The sequence below is a fragment of the Canis aureus genome, chromosome 18 (assembly GCF_053574225.1).
Source record: "Canis aureus isolate CA01 chromosome 18, VMU_Caureus_v.1.0, whole genome shotgun sequence".
Taxonomy (NCBI): Eukaryota; Metazoa; Chordata; class Mammalia; order Carnivora; family Canidae; genus Canis; species Canis aureus.
The window spans coordinates 9,382,841-9,409,294 of record NC_135628.1 but is presented as its reverse complement, the minus strand read 5'-3'; the positions used below and the strand labels follow the sequence as shown (position 1 = coordinate 9,409,294).

General features: G+C 41.1%; 1 protein-coding gene across 8 annotated transcripts in view; it reads right to left on the bottom strand.

Annotated features, from left to right (window-relative positions):
• DOCK4 (dedicator of cytokinesis 4) overlaps nt 1–26,454 on the bottom strand; it is a 409,480-nt gene that overhangs the window by 126,424 nt on the left and 256,602 nt on the right. For all 8 annotated transcript variants that reach the window (XM_077856142.1, XM_077856147.1, XM_077856145.1 and 5 more), the window contains exons 14-19: nt 22,369–22,493; nt 21,394–21,556; nt 15,632–15,738; nt 5,324–5,480; nt 239–336; nt 46–129 (exon numbers count right to left, since the gene is read on the bottom strand). In XM_077856142.1, coding sequence (XP_077712268.1) covers nt 46–129; nt 239–336; nt 5,324–5,480; nt 15,632–15,738; nt 21,394–21,556; nt 22,369–22,493 — 734 coding nt within the window. The remainder of the gene's footprint in view (nt 1–45; nt 130–238; nt 337–5,323; nt 5,481–15,631; nt 15,739–21,393; nt 21,557–22,368; nt 22,494–26,454) is intronic.

Here is a 26,454-nt window from a genome sequence, read left to right as displayed (position 1 = left end):
AGAGACAAAATTGTTAAGATATAATTAAAGTGAATTTAAACTCACCAACGAATCAAATACTTTAGACCCATATTTTTGGGAATTTTCATCTAAAATTCCAAATAAGGTATCCAGTGTATCTTGCAGAAACTGTCAGATAAAGAAGTAAATCAATAAAGAAAATATCACCTGTCCTTCCCCCTCCAAATATTCTTTATTCCATGAATCTCCAAGAGAGGGATAACAAAATAGCATATACCTTTACTATCTCTGAGCCATCAATTTCTTTTAATTTAGAGAGACAGCCTGTGATCTTGTCTGGGTGGGTTCTCCATTTCAAGAGATCAAGCATATCACCTTTTCAAACAGAAAAGGAAGATTAATTGCCTTAGCAGAGAATAGTCCGTCATGTGAAAATATTTCACTGGTAAAAGCTAGGTTCTTACACATGTTACCTACTCTTCCCAGTCATCTAAGTTTCAAGTTCCCCCAGACCATGACTAGCTCTCTAGGATGGCATTTATTACAATGTATTCTAATTATTTCTCCCTTCCCAATGCTCTTGATTTACAAACTCCTACTCATCCTTCAGTTCCCAGAGTAGCTGTTGCTTCGTCCAGAAGTCTTTCCTGAAACCTCCAGACTGAGCCAACTGGCCCCGCCATGTGCTCTCATCCCAAAGTGGCAATGACCCCAACTATTTCAGTTGTTTACCGGTCTTTGCCCCTACTAGTTTGTAAACTCCAAGGGAAAACAAACAAACAAACAACACAACTGACATGCGGAGTCTGGCCCTATGGCATCCCAGCACAGGTAAAGAGCAGCACATAGGAGGCAGGTGATAAATATCTATGGAATCATTTTCTGCCTCCTCCTGTTAAAATGGGAGTTTCTTGAGGGTCAGGAACCTGCTTTAGTCATGTTTGTGTCCCCAACACATAGCACTCTGCCTAGAAATCAATTCTACCCAGCAATGAAGGTCTTCTGGACAATGTGACTCAAACCGGGCAGGACTAGAAGGTCCCCTGCACAACGATGACAAGTCTAGTCAATTGTCGGGTCATCGAGTGAGCCCGTGGAGCTGAAGAGGGCTAGTTCCTGGACTCCACGGTCATCATCCATCCCAGATTCTGGGCAGGCACAGGGCTGAGCTCTTCAAGTCCCTCCCTTTCCTAAACTGACAAGACATGGGCCTGAGTCTAACAGAGTCCTCTGAGAACCTCTTCACCTGGTGAAGGGGAAAAAAATCCTTCTCTCAGCTTTCCTGGGCATAAGTTAGAAAGGCTCCTGAGCATGGTGTCCAGCTTCACTAGTCTCCAGAAGGAGCAGAGAGACAATGGTCTCTGGAAGCCAATGAAAGCAATTCAGAACTGACATCAGGCTTGTGTATGCAGGAAGCGCACAAGGCGAGGGAAGCTGGCAGGGCCGGCTTCCCAGGCTCAGTGAGGCTGACAGACTAGAACAGCCAAGAAAGAAACCAGGAGGGATTTTCCAGCCTTAACAGGGAGAAGTTAGCTTGAAAGCACTCTTTCAGGAAAGACCCAAATGGGACTTGCTGAGACACAGAAAGACCAACATGGAAACAAAAACTAGAAGAAAACAAAAACAAGAAACCAAGGAAGAAGTAGCTGTGATGAAAAATAAATAAATAAATAAATAAATAAATAAATAAATAAATAAATAAATAAATAAATGATGTAGCAAAAAGAGATGAGAAAATATATAACAATCTTCAGAGGAAAAAGAAGCAACGTTCACCGAAGCCAGATTCAAGAGAAAAACTTCACAAAGGACTTAATAGTGAGAAATTTAGTATTAAATGGAAATATTGATCTACATCAAACAGGGATAAGAGGATGGTTCAGAATCAGGAAAATGAGGGAATTTTAAGAATAATGATTTTGAAAAATTTTTGTCATATTCCCTAGTGGAAAAAAATCGGAAAATGTTTACTATTCATGTCTCATTCAGACATCCTAGAGGTAGGATTGGAACCATTAAAAAAAAAAAATCATTGGTTATATTTAGAATATCACGTATTTCCACAAGTGGAGACGCGCCACAGCAGAAGTGCTCTGCGTTCTCCCATCAGCTCCTGCCTTGCGCTTCCTTCCTAATTCCAACCCGGGCATCCTCCCTTCCAGTTCCCCACGGCATGATCCCTGCCACTCCCTCTCGCTCCTCTCTTTCTTGCCCCCCAGAGCCAGGCTGTTGCAGGGGCATCCAGGGCAAAGCCTGGCGTGAGGAGCGGAGTGTGTGCAGAGGAAGGAGGGGCTCTGCAGGCCTGCGAGAGGCCTCCCCAGCGGCTGCAGTGGGAAACCAAGACCAGCACTGTCCTAGCAGAGCCGGAGGAGAGATGACAGTGGTCCAGACAACCAGATCGGAATGGGGCTGCTGACCTTTCCTGCGAGCAGTCTGATGACTCTCTAGGCTGCTCGTAATGGGGGAAGCGGAAGAGTAAAGCAGTGTGTTCATCTGGATGTAATTAATCATGTGTACAAAGTGCTCAGAATTAAGTCAAAACTGTCATCTCTTAGGTCTCTCTTTTAGCTGCCTGCAGATACATTAGTTGCAAATTAAGAGCTATGGCCCTATTGCTGAAAACTGTGATTTTTAAGTATTCCATTCAGCAAGCATTTTAGACTATACAGTATGTTTGATCTACCAAGAGCTAGAAAATAGGTGGATGACATAATCCCTACTCCTTTTCTTCCTTTTCTTTTAAATCACACTCTCAGGAAGAGACTGAATAAACCGCCCATTATTTGGGGGAGAAGGGGACGTGCGGAAGTCAGCAACTGTACAACTAACTGGTAGGCTAAATTTAAGCACTGTTTTTTATTTTTAGACTTTTTAAAAGTTATGTGTAACAGCCCTAGGAAGAAAACAAAGAAGTAAAAAATTTCTTCCCTGATCCCTACATTAAGAAGCTTAAAATATCTACTTGATCTGGCAACCACAGATGTTCGGCAGGGTGCTCTGGCCTTGGTATGCTATCCATGAACAAACTGGAATACGGAATATGTGCAGACAGACACACTTTCAGGATCCTGAAATGCAAATCTTCTATAAGAAATTGTTCCTAGAGACCATATCACTTGCTAAATGCCCGGTTGTAATGGAAATGGGATTTGTGTATTTTCCAATTTGAGTAAAATGAATACAAAGCAATTTAATTCCAATTTGGAACTGGATTACTTCTGGTCAGAAATGTGTGTCTAGCATGTAAATTTCAGAAAGATCAACTAACTTCCTTCTTCCCATCTCTTTGAAACACAGTATTTATTTCCTGGTTCATTTTGGGCTTTGTTACATTGACAAGGGTAATCAAAGTCAAATGATAATTAACCACTTATCAAGTGTCCAAAAATGAGCCAAGCATTGCCTTCCACACAGTGAGATGTTTAACATAATGATTTCTGAATAGGTTTATTTACCCGTATCTACTTGAAAATGTTCTCTGCTTTTACAAACCTAATTTTTAGGTTTTAGTTCAGTTTTATGTTCACAATTCTGTCTGACATCCTAAACCTGAGAACAAGAACAAATTAAGTCTGCAGGGCCAAATACTTTGATGGCAGATAAGCTATTGTTAGGATTATCTGGGTGGGTGGCAAAATGATGGCCCCACAGATGTCAATGTCTTCATCTCCGGTACCTGTGAATATGTTTACCTTTTATGAGAAAAGAGATTTCACAGATGTGATTAAGTTAAAGGTCTTAAAACAGGGGGGATTATCCTGGAATATCTAGTGGGCCCCCTGTAAAGCACAAGGATCCTTAAGAGAGAGAAGATGGTCAGAGTCGTGAACATGTAAAGATGCTCTGCTCCTGGCTCTGAAGATGGAGGAGGGGCTGTGAGCCAAGCAGCTAGCAGCTATCAAAGGGAAGCAAAAGGATTCTCCCCCAGAGTTTCCAGGAGAAATGCTGTTCTGATGATACCTTGATTTTAGTCCAATGAAAAGGATTTCAGATTTCTGACCTCCAGAAACGCTCAAAGATATACTTTTGTTGTTGGAAGCCAATAATGAGTTTATAGTAATTATCACTACAGCAAGAGATAACTAATACAACCTGAAATTCCTCTACCAGAGTAATCGATCAGTTAAATGTGAACCTAGGTTCTATAGCAGACATACAACTAATCCGCTCAGAATAAATAGATTTTCTGTCTAAGGGAGTAAATAAATAGCAGGTTGATTTTCTTATCTTCAAAATCTCTGTAGGGTAGACTAGCACCATAAAAAAACATCTGCTGTTTGGTGAATGCTTTATAAACATTATAGAGATCTGTCAGTGAAGTTTTTTTTTTTTTTTCAGTGAAGTTTTAATTTAAGGAAAACCACTAATCCCTGAATACAGATCAAGTCTTGAAGTTTCTTAACTTGGTGATGGCTACCTTCAACCAAATTTACTAAAAATACGCAGCTGATTTTTAAAAAAATTTTCCCCAAAAATACTTTTGGAAGGGGAGAAACAAAAACTAATACAAATGTGAAAGGATCATTTGCCGAAGTCCTACATAAATATAACAGCGCCACAAGAGGAATCGAAAGGGATCTTAAAAGAGATCAATGTTATAGTGTGACATTTTACTTCTTTTCTCGGGTCACGTTCTAGAGAGTAACTGTGTTTCCTCCTACAAATGCTGTTCTGTGACACAGAAGAAAGAGCTAATAGCACTTACCAATGCTGAGGCCCAGGGACACTTTGTGAGATTCAATACCTTATTACGAAGTGACTCTCCTCAACATCATGAGTCTGACTTATTAATACGGCACTGCGAATGCTAGCCAGAAGCCTTATATAGCAACCATGAAGAATTAAAAAATATTTAATTTCCTTCCTTCATTACAGATGATGTTTTCATGACAATTTTCCAAGGAGAAGAGCTTGTTTTATTAATCATAACTTGCTAAACAATCACTGACATAAAAAATATGGTAGAACAGAAAAGCAATATCCATCTAATTAAGCTAAAAACAGCCCCTTGTTCCAAAGCCTGCAATCAGCACTGTTTATGGCGCTATAAAACAAGAGAGATTAAGGTGGTGGTATCCTTTGTCTCTCTGTCTTCCTCTTTTTAAAAAGCAGCTGGGTTTTGATGCCTTGTGCACTTGGGTTTCCATACTGGGATAATTTTGAAGTCTTTAAATTACACGCATTAACAGGCCATCGGGGCACAACAGTTTCCATTTTACTGGAGGTCACAAACAGAAGGACCAACAGTTTTTCTGGTGCAAAGTTCTCCAATATAACACTGGTGTTTGTTAAACATGCCTGCCAAAATTCTCACGAGCGCTTAAGTACAAGGGCTTTCAAATAAAACAGCATTAAACGTTACCATTCTGTGTGAGTTTCGTGGAACAGAGAAACGATGTTATCCAAAAAGACTCCTTTGTGGCCTTCATGGCTTGGTGATTATTTCCAAGGAGGATGCCCTTGGAAAAGGGAAGTTTGAGGTAGCGGGCAGTATCCTGAAGATTTGTATTCTCTTCACACTGTTAAAGATATTAAAAATAAAATTAAAAAGGGAGAGATAAGAGACCTCATGAAAATTGTTAAGCATACTTTCCATTTCTGCTGTTTATAAACTGGGAAACATTCCACACGGGATTACAAGTAGAATTTGGCTTTTAAGTAAAGTACACAAAAACAGAGAGATGGAATTAAGCATGGATTTTTGGGCTCAGACCAATTTGGGTTCAAATCCCAGTTCTGCTACTTCTCCCAGGAGTAACTCTATCACATTATCTCACCTCTCGAGATCACCATTTCTAAATCTAAACCTCAGTGTGTTATCGTAAGAATCAGGTTCCATAAAGCCTTTCACACAGAGCCTGATATACAGGAAGTACTCAAGAAATCATATTTGCAGTAACCACATTTAAAACAAATGCTTATTAAATTCTTCCAACATCTCATCTGAGGCTGCTATCGAACAGCTCCTAACTTTGAAAACTGGCAATTACAGGAAACTTTTTCAGGGTCATCTAAGAGTCCCACCATGTGAGAGAAATCTCTACTTCACAGAACATGCCAGTTAACAAATATAAGAGGGATTACAAATTTAGAAAATATAGTTTCATATCCCTAATGTAATTCTTTCTTTAGTCAAAGATGGTCACTTAATGCTAAAATCAGCAAGAAAATTGTTGGATAAAGAACTGGACATTTGGCACATGGGGTTGGCTCGGTAGGTAGAGCATGCAACTCTTGATCTTGGATCATGAGTTCAAGCCCACATTGGGCGTAAAGCTTACTTGGAAACGCCACCCCCCCAAACTAGACATTCTTATGATGCCAATGTAGTATAACACACAGATTAATTTCCAGTGGCAAGAGGAAACTGCACACACATGGGGCAGGGGGGAATCAGGTTGTGGTTATACCGATGCACGATGCACACACATGGGGCAGGGGGGAATCAGGTTGTGGTTATACCGATGCACGATGCACACACATGGGGCAGGGGGGAATCAGGTTGTGGTTATACCGATGCACGATGGTACAAATATCGCTGTCTGTAATGTATTCTTACTACAGATGTTGAACCTCAGTCTACCACAAGTACAGATTCCACTTCCATTTCATAATAGATACAATGGACAGAACAACATGCTGAACAATACTATAGGGGAAGCAACTAGAAAAACCCTGAAGGCAGCATTTTCTGCAGGATGCCAGGCTTTGTCTCTTCAAGTCCAATGAAGAAAGAAGAAAGAAGAAAGAAGAAAGAAAGAAAGAAAAAGAAAGAAAGAAAGAAAGAAAGAAAGAAAGAAAGAAAGAAAAAGAAATAAGAAAGAAAGGAAAGAAAGGAAGAAAGAAAGAAAAAAAGAAAAGGATTGTTCTAGACTAACCAACACTTAAGGCAAATGTGACATATAGTCCCAGATTTGGATCAACCTACTGAAAAGGATTTTTTGAAATTTATACATTGACTTAAGTTCTAGATGAGATTGAAAAAATTCAGTGATTAGAAAATCATTTACCCCAAAGATACAGATGCAATGAAATGCTGGGACACCTGCACCCCGATGTTTATAGCAGCAATGTCCACAGTAGCCAAACTGTGGAAGGAGCCTCGGTGTCCATCGAAAGATGAATGGATAAAGAAGATGTGGTTTATGTATGCAATGGAATATTCCTCAGCCATTAGAAACGACAAATACCCACCATTTGCTTCAACGTGGATGGAACTGGAGGGTATTATGCTGAGTGAAGTAAGTCAATCGGAGAAGGACAAACATTATTCTGTATGTTGGCAAATTGAACACCAATAAAAAATAAATTTATTATTAAAAAATTTTTTAAATGTATTAGTCTAAAAAAAAGAAAGAAATCATTAACTGAAAAAGTAGGTTTTAGGGCAGTATGATATAATGGCCATATTATTCATTTGTCTGAACCCACAGTATATACTATACCTAGAGTGGATCTTAAGGTAAACTGTGGACTTGGGGTGATTATGATATGTCAATATAGGTTTATCCTTGGTTAAAAAAAAAAAAAACATTCTGGTGAGTGAGGTTGATAAGGGGAGAGGCTATGTATGTGGGGGGTTGGCATAGAGAAATCTACCTCCTCCTCTCAATATTATTATAAACTTGTTTTATGGTTCTGTTCTATGATATCATTTGTGTAAAAAAAATCCACAGAGAAAAATATCTAAAAGCATATACACTAGAGGATTAATAGTTAACAGCACCCAGGTAATGAGGGTATTGTTTTTATTTTGAATTATCTCTGTACTTCTTTATAATGATAAAAGTGATTTTAAACTACAATTCTGAAAAAAAATATTTTCACAGATACAGAGTTCGTATAACTTAGGCTATTTTGAGTATAAATTTTAAAACTCACATCAGCTTAATTCCTTTAAATGTTTTCAAGACTAGTGTCTTGGTTAACAGGCAGGGGTTTAAGCAGAGAATCCCTTTGGTATTCCAGAGTACTGTGTGTGATTCATAAAATATTTTAAAAATTTTAAACAATAAATTTTAGGAAAGACCTAACGAGTTCAGAGAGATGGAATCAGAATACTACAAGATGTTCTTACTAGCACACCTGCCCAGTAACAGGAGTACCTATAAACACAATAAGCAGCCTCTATAATTCTCTTCTAACGTTACAACTCCAAATGCTTTCTTTTATTACTGGGAGATATTTCATGGAGACAGCAGAGCGTGTGAAACACACATATATGGTTTAGAGAATCATTACAAAGTAAATGCTTCAAATGCCTTCTTCAGAAACAGCCCTTTGGCAAAGTAATGTTCTGGAACCCTTGACTGCCATCCCTTCTTGTCTTGTTCTTGGTATCGGGGCTCGGAAGATAGCAAGCCAAAGCATGAGTCACAGCACCCCGCACTGCCCCGTACTTCCTGCCTGGGTCTGGTCTGTGGGGTCAGGAACATGCTCTGGTCTCCCAGCCCTCACCTGACTTGTGTTCCATCTATCTAACCGCCACTTCCTACTGTGACAAGCATGGGGGAACACAACAGACATACTGTCCAGCTATTGCCAAGCGTCCTCTTCAGGAGCTGGAGAGGCTCTAGCCTGCTGTGTTCCATCTACTCACAGAAATTGTGCCCCTACAGATATAGCTCTTATTCCCCCACCCATCAAATAATTGCCTAGTTCATGAGCACTTCTGGCACCCTCTTAGAATTTCTGCTTGATACGCTCATCTAGCTCTGCTGGTGGCCACGGACTGACGACTTCTGTGACTGAAGATAGGATGGCTGTTTCATGTATTTAGGGAGCCCTGTGAATAGAAGACTTGGTTGTCTTCTCTTGGGCCAATCACTGTGGCCAGATGAGTGCCACCAGCACTGGTTCACTTTACTTCTCCTTCAGCCTGGGTGGGGGGGGGGGGGTCAAGACCTCAGCATCTGAATTTGTCTGAGGCGTGATACCTTAACAATTCTTGCAGCTGAACACTATCACTCGCAGTCAAGTACAAAGACAATAATTAACATAAATATTAAGATGTAAAAGTCATTTCAAGATCTCCCGCCAACAACACTGGGTATGTGTGCATGAGCTTGCATGTGCTGGTAGGGAAAGGGCAGGTAGAGAAAATTCTACCCACCAATTCAGCGAAGAAAAGCACATAATCACTCTTTGGTCTCAATGAACCTTTTGATGAGAACATTTGCCAGGAGTTTGACACTGAATTTTTTTGTCCAGTAGGAGCCCAAGGAGATAATGCTAGGTATAGGGTTAGAGCTGGAGGTTTGGATCTATTTCTGAAGAACTTATGTGGCCTCAAGAAGTTGTACAGAACAATCTCATAGCATATCTTTTGTTGTTCTCTGAGGTTCTCAGCATGCATCCTTAACACATCATACATACACTGGAGATTTTAAAAGCATCCAAGCAATCACCATTTATGATGGTTTACTACATGTCAAGCACTGCAAAGCACTTTATGTGCATTTTCTTATTCTCATAATCACCTCACAAGGCAGGACACTGTAATCTGAGGAGCTATGTGATTTGCTCAATGTCACATTATCAGTAAGTGTCAAGAGTTGGGATTTGAACCAAAGTTTGTGTTCACAACTACTAGAGAACACTGTCTCCTTCAAATGTTGTTTTAACCAAGTTTTGAGTTTTGTTATAATGAATAAACATTTATTGATCTATAGGTAACATACTGAATGGTAGGTAAGGCTAAGAAAGACTAAAAAGTTCACTTTTCCAAAAAAAAAAAAAAGTCTATTTGTGGGAGACACCCTGGGAGGCAGCTCAGAGTGGCCTGTAGAGCTGAAATGGATTTCTGTCAATCAAGCCTAGGAGCCCTACAGCGAGGCAGCTAGGCTCTATTCTGAAACCAGGCACGGAGCAAGGAGGATCATGTGACATGACTGTAGTGGGGAGCAAGGCCAGGTAGGAGCAGATTAGGCATGACACAGGAGCTCGGGAACTCAACAGGTGAGTCAGAGATAATATGTCAATTCATCTGAAGAAAGAGAATCTAATGAAGTAAAAAGTAGATGAGGAGCAGTGAAGAATAGAAATGAGGTTCAAGAAGGCAGACCTACAAGGCAGGGGCAGGTATCAGCAAGAGCTGAAGCCGAGAAGGTTCTCCAGCCTTTCATGAGGAAATGTACCGTTCATTAGCAAAAGCCAGGCAGTGAGGAAGACTCAGCATCAAATTCCTGGGGCACCCTCAGCCAGGTGGGAGAAGGGAGGGTACTGGGGGCACAGATCCAAATCAGGACATAGAGTGGAGAAAACAACCAGAAGTGAACAACCCTGATCCCCCTACTCTTAGGCTAAGAGTCAGTTAAGTCACAGAAATGAAGCTGGAAAAGTCTGGTGTGGCACTGCCTGCATGTTAACTGTAAATACTGGTATAAATGAGTCGTGGTTGAGTGTCTGCAAGCCTGTGAGTCCACCGTAGCTTCCCAGGAAGCTTCTCAGGAAGGCGAGAAGTGGCTTTGTCACCACAGTAAAATCCAGTTATACCACTAACCTAGATGAGCTGTTAAATACAAATCACTTGCATTTTGGGGACTCGCACAACTGTTTGGGTTTGGGCATAAGGGCAACTTTTTTCATCAAATCTGGTGCAGGTGTGGAACAAGGCAACGAGGACATGAGAATAATAAGACACTGTCCTCCCCGTACACTTGTGACAGACACAGCTAATGTACTACCAGTGTGATGGCTATATGATGATAGACAGATGAGGGAACAATGAACTGAACCACTCTTTCTGGAAGAAACAAGGCAACATGATCGCAGCCTCATGAGGCTGCCACTAGATTACAGGAGCAAAACAATGTCATTGTCGCAGTAAAGGACAATTCTCTGTGTTTGCTCTGATAGGCTGGCATCTGTGCACGCCATCTCAAAATGGAGTAAAGTTAATTTATTACAAATTAAGGAGGAAGGATTAAGAATGAGTCCTCTGCTTTACCACACTTGAGACTGAAATCAGACCTGACAGGAGAAATGTGCTCATAGAAGAACTAAGTGCAGGCTTTGTGAGGAGGCAGTGGTAGTCTCCATGAGCTTGGCTCACAGGCTATTCCCTCGCTCAGAGTTGAAACCACTTGGCACAGCAATGAGTGGTGCATCATACCCCAGGCCACTGTTTTGACCCATCCTCCTAGACAAGGGAAAGAGAGCTGTGATGGTCCGTCATGAGCAGTGTTCCAGAAATGTGGTATCTGGAGTAGTATAAGCTATGTGACTGAGCATTAAGCATTTAAAATTTATGTAGAAATAAACTGGTATGGACATTCATAGTACATTAATCAACTTAAGGGGTCTATAATTTGCAAAAAGTAAAGAATTAAGTTGAAAAAAATACAGTAAGTTAGACAATGCAGTTGGAACTGTATTTAACCGGTCAATCAAAAGCAGATTTAAACAGTTTGTGGTAGCGAAGTATCTTCTTTTGGGAACACTCTTAGTATGATTAGCCATCCTGAATGATATCACAAATTTTAGAAATTTATTGAATTCCAAATTACCAGTCCTTTAATTTGGTATTCAGAACGTACCAGGGAAATAAACACTCCCTGTCCCTCAGGGCATTACCCACCTGACCTCTGCACCGTTAACACCCATGCCAATGTTGTGATGAGGGCCCCTGGATTCCCGCCCTGCTGGGGAAGGGAAGCAGGGTCTATGGGAGCAGGTCTGCCTGACTTCAGTCAGAGAGAATAAGAGGCTCACCAAGCAGGCAATGGAGGAAAAGGCATATCATGTGGGAGACATGGTAGCTATAAAGGCCTTGGGCTAATAAAAGCACATAAGTGAGACTATGGGGCCATGGCAATGAAGTGCAATGTGGGATCCTCGACTGGACTCCCCAAGAGAAAAATGACATTAGTGGGAAAACTCCTGAAATTCACCTAAGTTTTGTGTTAACAGTACTGCACATGGGTTAATTTAGTTTCAATAAATATGCTATGGTTGGGTTGTGTAAGATGTTAACGTAAGGAGAAGCTAGGGGAGGGGTATATGGGAATGTTCTATACTATTTTTTGCAATTCTTCTGCAAGTCTAAAATATTTTTAAAACGTTTTAAAATATTAAAAAAAAAAAAACCTTTCTTCTTCATCTTCTCCCTTTTTTTTTATTTTCTTAAGAAAGCACAGGTATATTCAGACAACTACATGTAGCTTAGTAAGGCTGGAGCATGGGATCTTTCAGTACCAAAAAAGCCTTGGAACTGCCCTAAGCCTCTCAATTAGGAAAAACCCAAGAGAAAAGCTCAGTTTGGGACCTGATGAGTTTGAAGTGTCCCTGGAGAAGGCAGCTGTAGATGGTCAGTGGGCTGCTAAAAGGCGTGGGCTGGAAATCCAGTGCGGCCTTCTGCAGCAGAGATGTGGTGATGAGCTAACCCGCGGAAGTGGCTGAGATGGTTTTAGACTGGAGGAGTCACAAATGGTGGCCAAGGATGAAACCCATGAAAATACCCTCGTCATGTAAGGTGTAGATAATGACAGAAGGGTCCTCAAAGGAGGAGGAGGACGAAACTCAGGAGAACACTGTTGAATAGAGGCAAGAATGTGGGATTTTCAGGAAGGGCAATCAATGGTGCCACATGCTACAAGGAAATAAGGAAAGATTCTGAGAGTGGCCAGTGGCTTTAGCCACTTTGGGAAGACTGAAGATGTCCTGGTATAATTTGTGAGAATGAAGGTGCTTCCTGGATGTCACATTAATAGCCTTCAGCGCTAAGACCACGCCTGCAGATTATTTTAGCCTTTTTTTCTTTTCTCTGTTCATCGTGGCACATTTCTGCATTAAATATATTGATGCACTTCTAATTTTTAAAATTTTATAGGTGTTTCATTCTTATTTTTTTTTTTAAGATTTTATCTCTTTATTCACGAGAGACACACCGAGAGAGGCAGAGACACAGGCGGATGGAGGGGAGCCCGATGTGGGACTCGATCCCGGGAAGCTGAAGGCAGACGCTCAACTGCTGAGCCTACCCAGGTGTTTCCTTTTTAATTTCTGTCACAGTGAGTAATAAACCAAAGGTAATGTGACCCAGGTTGGGCACTCGTGGCCTCCAGGGAAAAGTTCACCTGAGCCAGAGGAGCCAGTGGAATGCAAGGAAGCAGCCACAGTGGGGGAAGACCGGCTTTTCACGTAGACGGACGGTGCTGGGAAAGGAAGAACCAGTGTGCGGCCCTTTAAAAAGGTTTTTGTGGTCTTTGTTTTTCAGAAAAAGGCTCAAGCAGGTTGACGATCTGAGAAAACACGGCCAGAAGAAAGGAAACAGACAGAGTTGCAGGAGGAAGAGCGGACAATGGGAAGAGCGAGGCCTCCAGGGAGTCAGGAGGGAGGGAGATCCTGAAGGAAGCAGGTGGAAGAATGAGGAGGGAAGGAGTCTGGTCCCATCGCCTGAGACAGGAAGCAGGAAGGAAGGGAAGGAGGCTGGGAGGTTCGCAGGTGGCAAAGGAGAGACCATGGGAAGCTCAGAGATTCCTGCCTGGTGGCTTCTGTTTTCTCTGCTAAGTAGGGAGGAAGTGGTGTGGGGAAGGCCCAATGGTAAAATCTGGTCAGTGGCCCCTGGGGGGCTGCAGGCGAACTGGGGACAGCCACCCTTCGCAAGCTGTGTAGCAACGTGTGAGTCTGTCATGTGTCTCTCAGCCTTGATTTAGATGGTTTTATCAATAAAGAGGTCTGAAATTCTATGCAGTCAAACTTACACGTTTTTTTTAGTACCTGATTTCTAACACGTGAGCCAGTCTTAGAAAGACCCTCCTTACCTCGATAGTATAAAAATGTTCAATCATATTTTTGTAAAGCTCTTACAAGTTTTTTGTTTGTTTGTTTTCTACCTTTAATCTGGAACATGTTTTGGTCTAAGAAGCAAGATAGGAATCCAGTTCTTCCTTTTCCCCCAACACCCATCATGGTCATCTCAACACCACTTATTAAACAGGCTATTTTTTTAAATTTATTCAATGCTTTGAAATCTACTGTGCCTCCATTTTTTTTTTCTTTTCTACTTCTTTTTTTTTTAAATAGTAAATTCAAGGCTGCAATTATCCGCAGGCCGTGTGCCTTCCTGCCATGGCAGAAGAAGGATAATAAGCATTATCCTCATAATATGGTTTTATAATCATTACACTACAAGAGGCCTCAGGCTGAAACTGAACTTGTTGGCTCAGTACTATGAAAAAGAAAACCATGGCATCAATGAGACTAAAAACCAAAGTTGTTATACTTGGCGAGTATCCCACACCTCTTTAAATCAGCAATACCGAAAAACCCCAATCATAAGACAACACAGCTACTTAGGTTTCTCCTGTGGAGCTAACACTTCCTGATGGGTCTCCTCAAAGTAAGTCTGCCCAAAATTAGACAATCTATAGGCATCATCCTGAGCCTCCCTTGTGGTCGAGAAAGATTACTGGGAACACCTGCCTTTTCAATTGCTCAAGCTCAAATAAATAAATTTTCCTATGCTTTATGGATCAGAATTCTGAATACTCCATGAAAACTTATACAAAGGCCTGAGCAGATCCACAGCTCTGCTTCTGAGAAAATTTTTGCCTTTGCCAACAGACACAGACAGGCCTCTGATATCAAAGTAGAATGGTTCCCTGTCTGGGAATCGATATATCAGTTGAACTGCTAAATGCTTCTGTAGAGAAACAAGCCATGAGACCTGTCCTCATGGCATTTTAAGTAGATGGATGTCTCTAAACACCAGCTATGAATCTTGGTATTTTTTAATATTTAGAGTCAACCTGGACTTGACTGGACACTTAGCACCTGCCCTAAAACACTGTCTAACCCGCAGGTGAGAAAGCCCATACCTGATGTGCCATATAAAAGTGATTCATTCTTCTATATATTATTAGGAAATGGGAGCTCAGTTTTAATTATCTGAGCCTTGCCTTTTCCAAGTCAAGATTTAATGCTACACAGAGGTAATAGCACAAACACTCATACAAAGTACCATATGTCTTTGGGAAATTGTAGCTAAAGACATTGCCTGTCGTATCTCACATAGGGCACCTCTCACCCAACGGTAAGATAAACTGATCCTCTCAGATGTCTAGGACATTGAGCTCCTCTGTTTGCTTTACTGATCACTTTAAGTTGTTTTTTCTTTGTATTTGAACACTGTAAGCGTCCTTAAGTCTTTTTTGAAGTAGAGAGAATATAAGTGCCAGAAATGGAAGGGACTTTACCTGTTTTGTTCACCACTACATTTCCAGTGCCTGACTTGTAGTGTGTGGTTGGTAAATACGTTGAACAAATAACTAGAAAATGAATGATTAAACGTGCATAGCAGCAGAAATTACCAGGTGTGTTGTGCATCGACACTCATTTTATTAGCAATAATCCAAAGGTAAGGAAAGTTTTTGTTTGTATCTTCTTCATTCATTCCATAAATCTTTGCTGCACATGTACCGTGTGCCAGAACCCCTGACACAGCTGTCACGCTTAAGGGACACATTCATCTATTGGAATAAGCCAAGGGAGCATTAGATACAGAATACAGAGACAATCCTTTCAAAAAGACATAGTCCTTGCCAGCAATCTCCTAAAAAAGTGTTCTTTTCAGTCATTTTTTCCTCTTTTCCAGAGTGATAATAAGATAACGAGTTAATAATTCAGTCCTGTTTATCACAGCCTGTTGCCAACATCTGACTGATGTTACCTTATGCACGATGAGCTCATGAGTGCCATCTGGAAGAGTCCTACCATCTTCTTGCATCAGGGGGACAAAGGAGAAACCAAACAATTTCTTCTCTCCTTTCTCCTTTGCTGTGAGAAAAGAGAAAAAGAATTACTTGCTTTTCAAAATGCTTGCCTACTCACCCGTGTTCAGATACACAGACTGCCAGCAAACATGTTCATCAAGAAATACAACCCACGCTCACCAGCTCCCTCTCTATACAACGGAGAGCAGCCTTTATGATGAGACCTCTATCTACAGTAGCCACGCTCCGACCCATATTCCTGCCCCGTAGCCTGCAAAGTATCCTGCTTGACGAATCTTCTTCATAGGACTATCTCAGAATATGTTTTAGAAAAACTTCTGGATTGCCTATTTTTTTCTCTTTGCATCCTACCCTCCACCCCTGGCTGTAAGCACCATTGAGGGCAGGATTCTTCTATTTTATTTTATTCTAACTTTGGTATCTCAAAGAGTGCCAAGCACATAGTAGGTTCTCAATAAGTATATGTTAAATCAATGAACAAGTGAATGAATGAACATGAAATTCAATGTTTTGCTTGCTCCTTGTGCAAAGGCAGTTTCCAGGCTCTGCCTTGCTCTGTAAAAGAACTTTCCCTACGTCCATGTGTGTGAAGACAGAGAGCGCCGTGGAAGCCACTTCCTTGAGCTCTTAGGCATGTGGATAAATGACATGAATTGCTATCTATAATTTAAGAATTGCTTATTAGAGAGAGTAGTACTCTGTGAACTGGAAACGGAGCAATGAGGTTTTCAGATGCCTAATGAAGAATTACAATGGCTAGAAAGGTCAAGGATCATTGGCAATTATTTGCAGAGAAGGAAACTGAGATCACATGATACTAGGTAACCTGCTCTAGGTCTCCAGTACCATTCTGGTTCTTTCCACCAACCTTCCTCTCCTCCAAAAATGGAGAAAGCATTAAAAGAAACTGATTGGTTCAACTGGACTGTGTCTTTATATTTAGATATGTGGGAGGAGTTCCAAGCCTGCAGGCCAGACAGTTATTATTTCCCACGTAGGTGTGCAAGTGGAGCATTACACATGATAGAAGAGTTCAGCTTTGGGATGCAGTAAGGCCTGAGCTAGAGGAGTCAGACATAGTGACCTTGAAGATCAGACAAGAGACTTGAGCAACACATCACTCCCTCACGATTGCTTCTGGCATTTAACCACAGAGAAGTGGGCTCCACATACAGGAGAGAAATTTTGGCTAGCTGGTTTTGGCCCCTAGCATGAAGACATCCCTGAAAATGTGATTCTAGGAAATTATTTTCTTCTGAAGTCATTAATTTCAACCCCAGAGAGAAACTGGGAAAATATCCATATTCTTTCAAGTTAAGCGAAAATCACAGTGAAGAGCTCTAGGATGCGATTTCTATATCAATGAGAGTGCTAGCTATGGAACTTATGATTTAGGGAAGAACACTTATTTAGAAGTAATTTCCTAAGTTTATCTGACTATCTTTTTTTGGTGTAGATTTGGTATTTAATTTGGAAGGGGAACAAGATTCCGTGAATGAATAACATTAGCAAAGGTAAAAAATAAAGCAATCGTTTCCCCAAATTTGTCTTTTGTTATAAAAGAAGAATAAACACCGAACAAAGTTTAAAGGGCATGGCCTTTTGTCCTGAGCTACTAGATCAGAATTAATAAGTTGAATGGACTATTATGCCTAATATGATCCCTTTTTACTAATGAAGACCCTACATTCATGGATTCCACCTCTTGACCTTTCAATTCGTTCTTTCTAATATCTCAACTCCAACAACTTTGCCCTGGGACCTCAGAATTTACTGATGCCCTTCTCCGTGCCCCTCTGCTCTCACTTCCCATGTCTACTAGGCTCCATCATTCTAATCACTTTGAATCCCCTCAGCCCACTGCTATCCTCTACCCTTCCTGCTACACTGCTGCACTGGGCTGAAACCCAACTTGCACCTTAGTCTACATCTATGCCAGACTAATCTCACTTTAATTAACTCACATTAACCACAGATGGGCCCTGAGCTGGGCAAACCTTCCACATTTTCCTGACCAGCTCACCTTTTCACTTTTCTAGACAGGGGTTTCATGCTTCTCAGCCTCCAATACCTCAGCACTTTCCTCACTTTCAGCAGATGCAGAGAGGACTCCTCCATGCTCTGCCCATTAACGCTCCTGCATCGGCCGTCCTGCACTATTCCCGAATTCTCCACTTAACCAGGAGCACTGGCCCCACGCTTCCCTTCCTCAAGGGCACTGCTCCTACACTTGTCACCTCTTTCATCTACATCAACAGTTCTTCCTCTCTTCTGAATCATCTGCACCAAACATGTTTTAGAACTCCACCTTAGAAAAGAAAAAAATACCCTCCCATGACCTACCATTCCACTATAGTTACTATCCCATTTCTCTGCTCTCTCATATTCTTTATAGCAAATTTTCTGGAAATCTTTGTCTGTATTTATTGCCTGCCCTTCCTTTCTCCTCCACCTCACTCTTGGACTCACTCACACCAGACTTTCATCACCACAAATCCACTAAAACTACTTGTCAGGTTCACTGACTTCCATGATGCCAAACTGGGTGATCATCCCTCTGTCCTCCACTTATTTATTACTGGCACCTGACATATCAGATCAATCCCTTCTTGAAAATCTTTCTTCAATTAATCTCCTGGATTCTATTACTGGATACTCCTTCTACCTCACTGGCAATTCCTTCTTAATTTCCTAAATGGCTTCTTCTCATTCCCCTAAGACCTCAATGTGAAAGTACCCCAGAGATCCATTCTTTGGCTTCCCTTTGCTATCTAAACTTACTGTTTAGGAATCACATCCAGCATCATGGTTGTGAAAATCACGGCTGCCCTGTAGCGCCTCACAAGAGTGGACAGTGTGCATCTGTCCCCAACTCCAAGTTGAGTGATGGTCATGTTTGTAGCTTGAATTTGCCCATGACAGGAGTATTCACTGATGGAATTCAGGGCCCCCTTCTGCCCCAGCCCACATGCTGGTTATTAAATGTTTACAGCACACCACTGTTTGTCCTCCTTCTAAAGCTTAAGTCTCTAGCTTGAATCTCATTCAACTGTCTATTTGACATATTGAATATCTAAGAGATCTCTCAGATTTCACATGCAATGTTTGGTTTTTGCTCTCTAAAAACACTTTTTTTTTTTAACATTTTATTTATTTATTCATGAGAGACAGAGACAGAGGGGGGGTGGGGGGTGGGGGCAGAGACACACAGGCAGAGGGAGAAGCAGGCTCCATGCAGGGAGCCTGACATGGGACTCTATCCCGGGTCTCCAGGATCAGGCCCTGGCCTGAAGGTGGCGCTAAACTGCTGAGCCACCTGGGCTGCCCCTAAAAACACTTTTCTTGTTGTCCTTCTCCACTTCATTAAATAATCACTTCATTCTCAGGCCAAAATCTTGGGGGTCATCCTTGACTTTTCTCCTTCCTTCATAGCTAGTTTCTCAATAAATCTGTGAAAGAGAATTGATCTCCTAGCATTCTAATGCAAATAATTTTAACATCTTACTTGGAGGACTGCAAAAGCCTCTTGAATGGACTTTCTGTTCACACCTACAACCTATCATACAAAAGCACCATATTATCTTCAGTCTAAATTCTCCAATGGTGCTCCTCACACCAAACAAAGTCTCAAGTCTTCCCCCCGACTTACAAGACAATATGGGATCTGGCTCCCCTGCTACCTCTGTGGTGTCATCTCCAAACTCTCCCCAGCTGCTCACTCTGGCCTCCTTGATATTCCTTGAAAATACCAAGCATGTTTCAACCTTGACTGTTTTGTATTTACTGTTCTCTCTGCCTGTAATATTCTTTCCCATGATATCCAAAGGCTCATGGCTTTATTTCTTTTAGCTTATTGTTGATACATCTCCTTATCAGAGAGCTTCTTTCTGACCACTCTTTGTAAAAGAGCAACACAGCAGCATCATTTTTCAGCACTTTACCCCAATTTAATCTTCTATACTGCACTTAACAGGACCTGATGTAGTATGTGTTTATTTGCTCAGATATGGTCTGTCTTCCCTTTAGAACTAAAGCTCTATGAGGAAGTATTCTCTTGTGTTCACTCATGTATCTCCAATGCCCAGGAAAGTGCTTGACACATAGCAGGTGTTCGGTGAACATGTGTTTCACGGATAAAAGATACTTCTTGAATAAATAGATATACAGAGAAATATTTGGGAGCTTTGTGATAAAGTAATCATACTGATTATCCAGTTTATGGGATTACGGGGATTTCTTTTCTTCATGCTTGTGGTGTTTCTTCTGAATTTTAACATCGAATATTCAAAAAAAATCAAATATTCAAAAAACAAACAATGTGAACAATGTTTGAAACACAAGGACAAGAGGACAGAAATCTAATAGGTTTTACTGAAAACAGCCTTTATTTCATTTTCCGAGTTCTGAGTTAAAATAAATTTCTCCAAATGCTCTTTCTCTCTTTTCTCTCATTTCATCCTTACTTTTCTCCTATCTTTTTCTTACCTTAAAGCTTAAAGCTCGTATTTGGCTCGACTGAAAATTTATAACAAAGATTGGGGAAGGAATGTTCTGACACCATTCCAAGGGCTTTATGTTTTCCCACTCTAAGTCCTTTCCATGACATTCCTCTGGGAATTTGGAAAAATGGTAGGACCTTGCTATTCATCTCCCTATATTGTGAAACATCCACGAAAGCATAATTACTGGGGCTCCCTGAGCCAATTCCAAAACATGCCATCATCCCTGCAACAGGCAGTCATCCCCTCTCTGAATCCTGTGAGAATTGCATAGCGCTCAGGTGAGGTCACCGCATATCTATTGGCAATGCCCCCATTCTTTCCAGACTACAGAGGAGTCTGCTGCTCCTCCAGTGATGTGATTCTTCTGTACCTCTCCTTTGTTCCTGAAGCAAGATTCACCAGAACCTTCTCTAGTCACAGTGTACACTTCTGGTAGTGTCCAAGATATACGTCAGGGACACGGGGATACCAGAAGATGGGAGTGGGGGCTGGAGAGGGTGGTAGAGAGAGCAAAAGAATTAAAATAGAGATGTCAAGAGATGACAATTTTAGGGACAGTAATGCTCATATGGGCAAATCCTATATCATCTCTACATCTTGGGTTTTTTAGATCTGTGAAATGAAACAATGATTTCACGTCATATTTGAGGCATACTGGCATTACTTGTCATTTAAATACTGAGATTGCATTGTGATATGGAGATAAGCCACTCAGATATAAATCTGAGCCCATAAATCCTAGGAACTTCACAGGCCCAGAAAAGTCCTCCTGGGTTCCCCTAAGCTCTCTGAGAGCTGGATGAGCTCTTGGCTGGAGAGCAGCGGATAGGTCAGGACTGCCTTAGACCCCCTGAGCCAGACAAGTTTTTAATGCTGTGTCTCTCCCTTTCCATTCAATCTTTCTAGATTACAAAAATGATAAACTCACTTTTATGAAAATGATCAATTTAAGGCGAATCCTGTAGACTTCCACAGGTATTGTTTCCCTCCTTCTCCTTCCTGTATGTTTCCACAGAGGATACTGGTTCTTCGAGAAGTAGTGAGCCCACTCACCTCTCAGGACTCCACTGGCCTTCATTCCTCCCTCTCCAAGGTCTCTGCTTTGTCACACTTTCCGCAGATTGGCCCATATTAACACTACAGCTCAGTAAGCACCCTACCCCAACACGACAAAGCCAACCCCAAGAAACACTTACTGGAACAATGCCGAAATTCAAAGCGGATGTGCGCGCCCCTGAATTTGTCCACAGGAATAGGAAGTTTCAGCAGTTCAGACCACCTGGGACTGTTGTTATGATAAAGCACAAAGGAGTGGTACTCACTAGCTGGCGGCTCTCCAGAGCCGAAGGAGATAAAATCCTAACAAAGGAAACAAGCAGGTTAAAGACAGCTTCATTTAGAGATGATCTGAAGAGCAGCAGAGCGGCTGCTTTGCTCTGCTTGCCTGCTCCCCAGACAGCACTTCCTCTAGAATGACCTCCCCGTCCCTGGCAGGGCTGGTTTGCACTTGCTCCCGCCTGCGGCTGCACCTGTTTGATGCCCAGACACAGCCCCCAGGGCCTGCTGCCTGCAGGTGGGCCTCCGGGACAAGTGCGAGACGGGCAATTGCGTGCCCAATCTGGAGTCCAACTGTGCGGCCCAGTCCCCAGCCTGCCACTGTCACAAGGCTGCTGTGTGCCTGGCTGCCAAGCTCCGAGACTCACGCAAAAAACACTTTTGGCATAAAGGAACCTGCTAGCACCACCCCAAATCAGTAACGCCCCACTGCTCATGACTCACTTTGATCAAAATGAAAATAACGGGGCTAAAGGTGGTAGTTTTTACCTTATTTGTGTTAACCCAGTCACCAAAGTGTTCATCTCCAAAACTATGACAGATGAAAGGGGGAGAATGGAATGACATTACAAATGCTATGTTTAAGGAAGAGCTGCCACGAGGAAAGTACTGCCACAGTTCATTAAACAATCCAACCGTAAAAGCCTTTTGTTTCTCTACCTTCTTTTCTGGAAGGTATTTCAACGATTAAAAAAAAGGAAAGAAAACTACACAGGGTGGAGGAGAAAAATAAGATGAATAGGACTGCAAATCAGAAATTAACCACTCACATTAAAGGTGAACCCAAAATGAGGACGTGGGATTGTTTTACCAGAAAATACCCAGTATTCACATACCTTTAAGATCTGGCCACTACTCTCCACAATGAACATGGTAACTTCCACATTTCTGGCCACGCTCTTCCCTCCTTTCTCAAATTCACCCCTTTCTATAGTGATGTATAAATCATTTCTCATTTCACCTAGGAAGATTAAAACCATGTTTATATATGTGTGTGTGTGTGTGTGTGTGTGTGTGTGTGTAAAACCAGGAAGTGTAATACTCTATCAAGAAGGATCTTACTTCATAAAATGTACTGCTATAGCATACATATAAAAGTAAAATATATTATATTTACACTTTTATATAAAGGTCCCCACACTCATTGCCAATATCCAAGAGAAGTAAAGGCCAGCCTCTGCTGGTCTGAATTTGCAATACTGAAAAATGTATAGTTAAGAGGTGAATACGGGGATTGAGTAGGAAGGTGTTGTCAAGTTTCATCATTTTTCAATATTTCCCTCATTTCATTTATGAGGTGTGATTACAAAATGACAGCCGAGCAGGGTGGCTCAAAGAAGCTAGTCTTAATACTTTATAGACACAACGCTTAAGAGTAGAAGAAATACCCAAGTGGAATAAAATGACAGGACTGCAAAGGGTAGAGTTACAATTTAAATCTTTTTCAAAATTCACGGACAAAATGATCTCACTGCTAGAAGAATCCAGGTTAGTGCTTTACGAACAGATGTAGAATAAATCAGTTACCATCAAGCTATAAAACAAGTAAGATTCAAACTGACATACTCTATGAACACATATACCATTTATTTTTTTAATCCATTGGTTATTTATAAAACTTACGGCCCCAAGAAAAAGAGAAAGTTGATGCCAATGCGTAAACTAAGGCCAACAGGCTGAAAGCATGCTTTTACTCTCCTATTAGAATTAAATTAAGGGTAAGTGGTGAGTGACGAGGGAAATGAGAAAGAAGTAAACAAACTGTTACCAGAACGTTTTTGAAGATGAATATTGGTGAGGTTGGCAGAGCTGAACTCACTTTTATTTAACATAGCTTTCAAACAGAAGAATTATAAGCAAACTTTTTTCTAAAAAGAAACAACAACAACAAAAAAACCACCTCTCCACACACACACACAAAAAGCAGATCACTAGAAAGTGATAACCATACAAGTAAGTCCACAATTGGGAGATTTACAAAACTTCCTGACCAAAGTGTGTACAAGAAAGTACCCCAGCTTTTGAAACCATAGGGGAATACCAATGTGACTGGTCATCTTCCTCCACTAAGATCAACTTTTGATGAGGGCATGACGTGCGAATGACCTGGGCTGACCAGGAAACAGATGGGCCATAAAAGAGACAAAATGAGTAAGTCCCAGAACAGATGAAATCGAAGCCACCCTTTACAAAGAGTATGTAAAAAATACATTGGAAATAATGGATATAATGGTCTCTGGCTTACTCATTTCTAGTACTTTCTTACAAATCAATTTGAAAAGGCAATGAACTTGGAATTCCAAGAGAAAACCAATGTATTTCAACACATTTAAAATTATAGCTGTATGCTTTTTGTTTTGTCTGAACCATCTCTCTTTTTTTTTTAAGAAAACGATCCTGTAAATTTTTGTAAGTTTGCTTGGTTTTATTACTATATGTACTCATTCCTATACATACACACATCCTTAATAGATGTGCATTTTAACAATTCCATTACAGAATGACGAGTACATTCAAAAACTCTGTCCTCTGAATCAGCCAATTTCAACAAAATCAAAATAGGCCTGGTATGTTGATGGTCCGCACACGTGCTATTTCAACAATATGTCTCGGAGGAAATTCTTGACAATAGTTTCCCCACTAACAGATTTGGCAGATAAAAAAGAAACACTCAATCAGGGTAATTTAGAGCAAAAGATGTCTGTTAACAATAGCAAAATTCCTTTGCTTCTTGGAGTAGGTGACACATAATGAGTAGCTCTGCTTACAAACAGACTAAAACATACTGATTAAGGGGAAGTACAGCTACAGGGATTTTCACCTTAGGAATTTCTCCTAATGAGTAATTAGCTGGTCCAAACCCCATGGGGATTAATTGTCCTGCAAAAAGAAGAGTAAGTGTTTCTTGGGGAGGGGACATTCACTCTCATCTGTCGGAAGGAATGGCAACTTGGACTTTAACGAAGGCAAGAGGGGATGAGGGAGGTTTGCAAGGTGACCAGTTTTCCCCAGTCTGTAGTCTAGGTCCGAAGGAGGAACTGGGGTGATGGGGAGAGGAATGTACTGCCGGTACTATGACATTCTTTCTCCATGTAGTCATTCAGCAAAGATATTTTTAGCACCCACTACATGCCAGATATTATCCTGGGCCTTGTAGACCAGCAGTGAGCAAAGCAAAGCAAAAATCCTTTTCCTACAGAGTTTAGAGTCTAGTAATGGGGCGGCGGGGGGGGGGGGGGGGGAGTCTTTAATAAAGAAGTTAAATATACAGCACGTTGAATAATAATAGGAAATCCTGGGGATAAAAGTCAGACCAAGAAAGGGGCATAGGGAGTGCTGAATGGGGGCAGAGGGGGTGTTATATGAGAAAAGACTGTACTGAGAAGATGAGAGATCTGAGGAAGCTATGGTATATTTTGACAAAGGAGCAAGGCTGAAAATGGCATTAGTTCCCAAATTAAGCCATAAAGCCTGTTGCGCTTATACCATAGTTGGATTCTTCGAACTCTTCTGAATTCAAAAGAGATTCTGGGTTCAAATAAGCCTAAGGAATATAGGGTCATGGGAAGATTGGAATAAAAGATCTAGACTCCAGTCTTCCTCTCTCTACTGTCTGTTGTGTGTGATATCAGTCTAGATAGGTTACTATAAACCTCTGGGTCTCGAGTTATTAAAATGGGGACAGAATAAAGACAGAGGTATGGGTAAGACAGGTGGTAGGAGGGACAAGACTACTTTGCTATGTCACGCTGAGTCTGTGACTTAGGAAATTCTGAAATATAGAATTCATAAACGAGAGCCCCTGATGCACAAGCTTTCCTTTTCTGGTCTTAAACGGTCACTATCCCTGCAACCCCTTCCTCCTTTGCAAGTCTTTTAGACTCGAGTAAGATGTCTTTGAAAAGAGAACACATGACAAGGAGAATATTTCTGCTGGATGACATTCTACATATGTCTCCCCAGGAATTCCGCAGCTTGCTATGTTCCAATACTGCAAGGTACCACATCTTGCCAAAATATGCAGCAGGATAAAGTTGAAACATGTGCTAATTAAAATCAATACACTTGAGGTCAGCTCTGGAGAAAACTAATAAGCCCAAACGGTGTTAAGAAAGCATCTTGGGTAATTAAGAGAGAAACCATAAAGTGAGTATGAAATGGAGTCATAGCACTAGTGTGAAAAGCTATTTTCCTGACAATGTTTATTAACACCTTGCACCTCTCTCTCATATTTAATACTCTGTAAATTTGATGTGCATAACACTTTTCTTCTGTTTAGCAGGCCCACTGCCTTTGCACATGTGAAGGCTTCTGAAAATATCACTGTAGACAGAAAAAATATAAGGTCACAACAATGGGAACAAAGTCAAAAGAGTTCAGCGATTGCAGTCAAATGGGGTCAATTTATGGCTTGACCTCCAGAGCCAAGAGGTTTCCATCAGTAGCTGAAAACCTTGATCTTTGATTCTGTGCTATGAACTCCTTGCATAAAGCCGCAGAGTGCAAGCTCACCACATCAAGTAAACCACTGCACTCAGCTACGGGCTGACCAAGTGCCTTAATGTGTGCTGGATGTTTGTTAAGATTTATGGAACTGGAAAAGAAAAGCTCCTGTCCTTTTTATAAACAAATCAACACGTGTCTAAGACTAACAACTTAGATTACACTAATGATGATGACAGTAGCAGTGGACAGATGGTAGTTAGGTCTCTTCCAGGCACTACAAAGAGCGCATTAAGTCCTCACAATGACATTCTAAGAAGGTCCTATTATTTCCATTTTATAGATTAAAAAAAGGATATGTAGAGATTAAGAAATGTGTCTAACATATTAAATATTTTTAGTATGAAAATAAAATCTTTTTTTAGTATGAAAATCATTTCTTTTTAGTATGAAAAATGGAATTCAACAGGGTGAGAATG